Source organism: Cyprinodon variegatus, unplaced genomic scaffold (genome assembly GCF_000732505.1).
Source record: "Cyprinodon variegatus isolate N-32 unplaced genomic scaffold, C_variegatus-1.0 Scaffold659, whole genome shotgun sequence".
NCBI lineage: Eukaryota > Metazoa > Chordata > Actinopteri > Cyprinodontiformes > Cyprinodontidae > Cyprinodon > Cyprinodon variegatus.
The window spans coordinates 136,592-142,216 of NW_015151112.1; the positions used below are offsets into that span (position 1 = coordinate 136,592).

The following is a 5,625-nucleotide window of genomic DNA, read 5'->3' on the forward strand; positions in this document are numbered from 1 at the left end:
TAGTTATATCAATGTAAAGAATAGTAACTTAATATAATAATGCAAAACAACTAATAATAACAATAATAAGTATTATTAATAGAAATAATTACAGTTACTAAAAAAATCAATCATTGTGATGGGAGCTGCGGGGTCCTAGAGACGGATGGCGTTGTTACCTTTGCGGACCTGCTTCTTGGTGGTCTTCCTGCAGCAGTGGTTGAAGCCCGGTACGGGTTTGATGTCGCTCTTGCTGACAGGTGGGGGGTGCAGCACTAGTTTGGGCGGCCGGGTCAGGCAGACGGGTAGCGCCGCAGCGCTCATCAGGATCCCTGTGATCCCTGGAACACAGAGAACAGGCGTTTGATTCCGTCATCTAATCGCCGCCGCCTCTCTGCGATCGATGCCTTGGTTCTTACCTGCCAGCGCTGGGTGGACCGGACTGGACCCGTTCAGGTTTTTCACCGGGACGGTGGGAACGCTGAGGAGAAAAAAAACACACCGGTTAGTCTGCAGCTTTCCCTCCATCCTCTCAGGCAGCGGCTGAGGGATACTCACTGGCAGAGGCGGATGACGGTCATTCCCAACATAAACAACCGACTGAACACAGAGGCAGAACCGAGTCCTCACAGAACCAACAGAACCAAACGCCTGTTCCTCCTCCTCTGACTGGGAGGACTTCCTGAGCTGTTTATTAGAGCTAATCCCGCAGGTTTCCATCTGCTCACAGACGGACGTCACTCAGGGGATTACCCGCTTCGTCACAGAGCCGTCATCATCCTCAGACAGCTCACCCAGCTCATGGGAACTCTCTGATCACTACTTTACAGCTCCTACCTGTCACCATTTCCACCATCTGATCACTTTCTAGATCACTCCCTGACGACCTTGTGATGTCAGCCCCTTTAAGATAACTGAGACAACATCTGATCACTAGCACGACTCTTTCAATCACGCTCAGACGATCACTCTCTATCTACTCTCATGTTTCTTTGAACTATCGCTGAAACAATCAGATTAATTAATGATGTAAATAATCGTCAACTAATTTAGTAATCAGGACTCAAAAATATGCCTTTAAAAGACAAAGTGATCCACTGAGAGCAGGAATTACAGAAAGATTGCGAAAAAAAAATAAAAAAAACATTATGTACACTGGAAAAACTATCTAAAAATGAGCAAAAATGTCTTAAATTAATGGATTTACTCTTAATTTGAGTAGGTAAATGAGATGATTTGTGAATGGAATGAGTATTTTTACTCTTAAAATTAGATATTTGGATAAAATGCACTTGAAATAAGACAATGCAATTGTGTTTTCTTATTTTAAATGTAAATTGTCTTATTCCATTGGCAACGTATCTCACTTACCTCCTCAATTCAAGAACAAATGCACTTTAAAAAAAAAAAAAAATGACTAGATTTTGATTTTTTCCAGTGTATCTAAAGTCGTAGGGAAGCGGCTGTTCCAAGCGTTGCATTTACGAATTCTCCCGAGTGGTGCACGACTTTACACGAGTGAATAAAGTGAATGTGATTGGTCGTTTATCAAGGGAGCGGGTTTTTTGTGGCAGAAGGTTCGTAAGCAAGTTGTTGGTTTTGGCGGGTTCCTTGGAAGCATCTTGCTAACCAGTTAGCAACTTAGTGCTAGTAGGTTCCCAATGGGAAATTCCATTGGGACCAAGTAGCACTAAGTTGGTGACTTAGAAACGACACTGTCAAGGAACGCTATGGACAGAGGAAACATGCAAGAGGAGGAGAGTTTAGTGTCAGAGGTCGTGGATGAGTCTCCTCTGTCATACATTTTTTATTTAGTGGAGGAAAGCGGGGACGAAGATGTTGTGGAAGAGGACGCCAGGGCGGCAGAAGCTTGGTTTGGTGTAGAAGGCTTCCAGCTGTACATGTTTGAGCCCTTGCCTCGCAACGCTGCCAGTTCTGTTAGCTCTACGCCTGCTGAAGACACAGACGTCCATCCCCGTGAACACTGGGACAGAACTCCATGGGAAAGTAAACGATTCTCTTTTCTTATTCCACCTTTTGCGTATATTTGCTGCGACATATGAATCAAGATGCTATGACCGAAAACATTTGACTGACAGATGACTGTTGATATATGATTGGCTGAATTATTTAGGTGTTCAGGCTGACGTATAACTAACTGGACTGCATGAGATAACGGAAAATAACACAGATTTTAAGACAGGATTTTTTTTTTTATAGAAATGTTCTAAATTTTGGGACAGTATGGTCTGATAAAGAGCACATTTATATACATGTTTAAGCCAGAATGATTTGACATTTAAATATGAATTCCCTATGACTTAAATATGCTCCACCCAGAACTCCTGAAGTGGAAAATATTTAGTTTCACCTTTTTTTAATTCTGTATAAAATCTTCTTTAAGGAACCTTTTGCAATCTGATTAATCAAAAAAATAAAAATAAAAAAAATTGACAGATTGGTCGATTAGCCAAATAATAATAGTTGCAGCTCTACTTTGAACTGGTTCTCCGTTCACTCTTACGGGTCACTCTCTGATGTTATATTACAGGGATGTTTCCTAAATGCAGCAGCTAAGATTCAAGGTGAACATCTTTGACCTCCGAACTGTCAGGATATCAACACAGAAACCAAAACAGTTTGAGACGGATTTGAACCAACAGATGCGAAAACCTCCGAGGTAAAATACAAAAAAAATAAATCAAGCTGAATAGATAAAAAATAAATGTTCAAATAAAAATCAATGTCTGATCAGAAGGATTGTAGAAGCTGAGCTCAGAAGTGGTTGGATGTAGATCTGACTGAGTTTCCTTCTGTTTGTCCAGATGTTTTAACATCTTGATAGAAAGCTTATGACTTTATTAGTTTATTATGATCTTATTATTATTGTCTTGCTCTTTGAAGATCCGATAAGAAATAAAAGTCTGTGAATGAAGCTTTGAAGAAGCTGCTCTAGTCCAGATTAGGAGCTCAAACCCAAACCTAACTGGACCCAATAATATAAGAACAAAGTTTCACAATCTTGATTTGATAAAGAAAAATAATCTTTTTCCTGTTAAACTCTTTAGGTTTGGCAGGAAGTGGCAGCATGGGGAGAAATCAGAGGAAATGCTCACAGCTTTGCTTTCCTTCTGGGCAGTGAGGATGAAAATAATCCAGGAGCAGGTTCTTAATTCAGGTCAGAGCGGCAATGATGAATCGTTTCCTGATTTAGCGCTAAGCTGCTTTCAAGCATGACAGCAGTGGATGGGATGAGTCACAGAGTGGATCGTAAACAAGGTGTTTCACAGGTAAACACTGAACACACCATGAGGGAGGAATGGACACCACAGTGTCTTTTTGAAGGTCATGATTTTAATAGCATAGCTGACCGCCCCATAGGGACCAGGAGGTTCTGTAACACGACCCATATGCCCCCTCCCCACCCCACTGATGACGATGGGGAAATCCCAGATCAAATCTGTTCTAGATCAGCCAGTGACATCAGAGCTGATCTCACTCACTGCTGAGCGGCCGCCTGTCCACGGCTGGGTTCTGTTTAACCCTCTGCTGCGTTAGCATGGAAAGCTTTACAGCGTGAGCGCCGAGTCACGTCTCATCCTGCGTAATCCCGCTGCGGCTCCTTTTAACCCCGCCGCTGCTGGACGTTCTGTCTGCAAGAGGAAGCGTCCAGAACCGCCCCAAATATGGAAGAAGTACAGAACCCAGTTCATTCTGGTCAATGCCCAGGAGCTGGGAACTACTTTTTCTTTTAACTGATGGGCTGAGGGGGGACTGGGGGAAGGGGAACTATGTCCCCCTGATTTAAAATTTCCATTACTTTGAAACTAATGGATGCATTTTTATCCATTGCCTCAGTCCTCACTGCATGCATGTAGTTTTAGGTGAGAGGCAGAAATGAGAGGCAGCATTGGGTAATCAGGTGAAACTGTTTCAGAGAAAGAATAAATACTTTATTATATTTATGTAACTTGGTGGTTTGTTGGGTGTAAATTCCCACCCGTTTCGGGCCCTTGAACGCATCAATGCCCCGTTTCTCCACCTTCACGTCCGTTTTACAGCATTGATGGGCCCCATTAGTGTATATCGGCAGCAGGTGTTCACAGCAAGTTATGAGAGTCGGCTCTGTTTGGCGTGCAGTAGGGATGCACGATATTGGGATTTTGGCCGATATCCGATATGCCGATATTTTAAAACTCATGTAGCCGATAACCGATATCGATACTGATGTTAAACCTGGGCAAAAATAAGTAGTCATTGAAAATAGCAGTTTTTTTTTATCCATTTCTGACACTTTGAAAAATAATATACTCAAATATATTTTCATATGCTGATATCAAATTGATTTTTAAAAACGCGGTATCGATCTATTTTACTTTCAAAATCTCGTGAAATTTCATCGTTCTGTTACAAACTCTCGTGATATTTTGCAAATTCTTGTGAGATTTTGTTAGTAAAATAGATCGATACCACGTCAGTATATCAACATATAAAAATATGGCAAAATTTTGTGAATTTTCGGGGGATTTTGTAGCATAACGATGACATACAGCAATATTTAATTAATCATCCGCGCAAAACTGGGTCTGTAAGGTGCTGGAAAAAGTTAAAATGGATCTTGAAAGTGCTTGAAAAGTGCTTGATTTTGACTTTGGAAAAGGTGTACGAGCCCTGAAAAGCCGACTCTGTCAAGTAAATTTACCAAAGGCTGCCTTCTTCGCCTGACTCTGAGCAAACTTCCTGAATGTTACGGGCGCCGCCATGTTGATGTGCTTGTTTCCCTCTAGAGGGCAGCAGTACCGTAGATCGTCACTAGAAGGTGAGGTGCTAGCTCTGTGTGTAAATGGTCGTAAGGAACCAAGCTCAGCGCGGTTAACTGATCCAAGCTCGGCACGGATCTGTTTTCAGAGGATAGTGGAAACGGTGCCAAGGTCTTCATTGACAAAAACATCTTATTTGATGCAAGGATAAACTAAAGTGATTCAACCAATGTTCTCTGTCTCTGTTTCCTGGTTGAAAAAAAATAAGATTTTCTTTAGCCTTCAACATAAACCAAATTCAGTCTAAAAACTTCCTAATGAAAAACAAATGCTGCATTCAATGTTCTGAAAGAAAAAAACAAAACATGTACTGGACGATAAATCTGACACCGTTCTACAACGTCTGCTGTTATAGAGTAGGACGGGATTTAATCAAACCCTGGAAAGTGTTTCTCTCTCTGTTTCTTCTGTGATAAAGTCAAATCAGCTGGTAAAGTAACAGCAGTTCACCGAGCATGGCTTTAACTCTGCAGGAAGAGGAGCCCGACCAGGGGCCCTGTGCCTGGGGGGACGGGGACATGAATGGGACTCCTGACCTCCCCCAGCAGTTCACACACCTCCTCCTAGTCCAGATGGACGTCTGCACACACCCTCTCTCACGCTTCAGCCTCACATTCTTTCACAGAGCCAGGATTCCTCTGAAGGGGAAGCAGAGTTTGGACCCACGTCTGATTAAATAAACAGTCCGGGTTCTCTCAGAGGTGCAGAAGCAGCCAGGTGACCTCGGAGCTTCTGAGAGATCCATCCAGAACCATCCTGGAAGGTTTTAAATAGATCAAACCATCCTGATGCTGTCAGACACTCGCTCCCACCGTCTGGGTTCTGC

At 42.5% G+C, this 5,625-nt stretch overlaps 1 protein-coding gene across 2 annotated transcripts in view; it reads right to left on the reverse strand.

Annotated features, from left to right (window-relative positions):
• The window catches only part of LOC107096931 (E3 ubiquitin-protein ligase DTX1-like), a 42,669-nt gene that overhangs the window by 6,697 nt on the left and 30,347 nt on the right, over positions 1 to 5,625 (reverse strand). For both annotated transcript variants that reach the window (XM_015393837.1, XM_015393838.1), the window contains exons 5-6: positions 399 to 460; positions 159 to 320 (exon numbers count right to left, since the gene is read on the reverse strand). In XM_015393837.1, the coding sequence (XP_015249323.1) occupies positions 159 to 320; positions 399 to 460 (224 nt within the window). The remainder of the gene's footprint in view (positions 1 to 158; positions 321 to 398; positions 461 to 5,625) is intronic.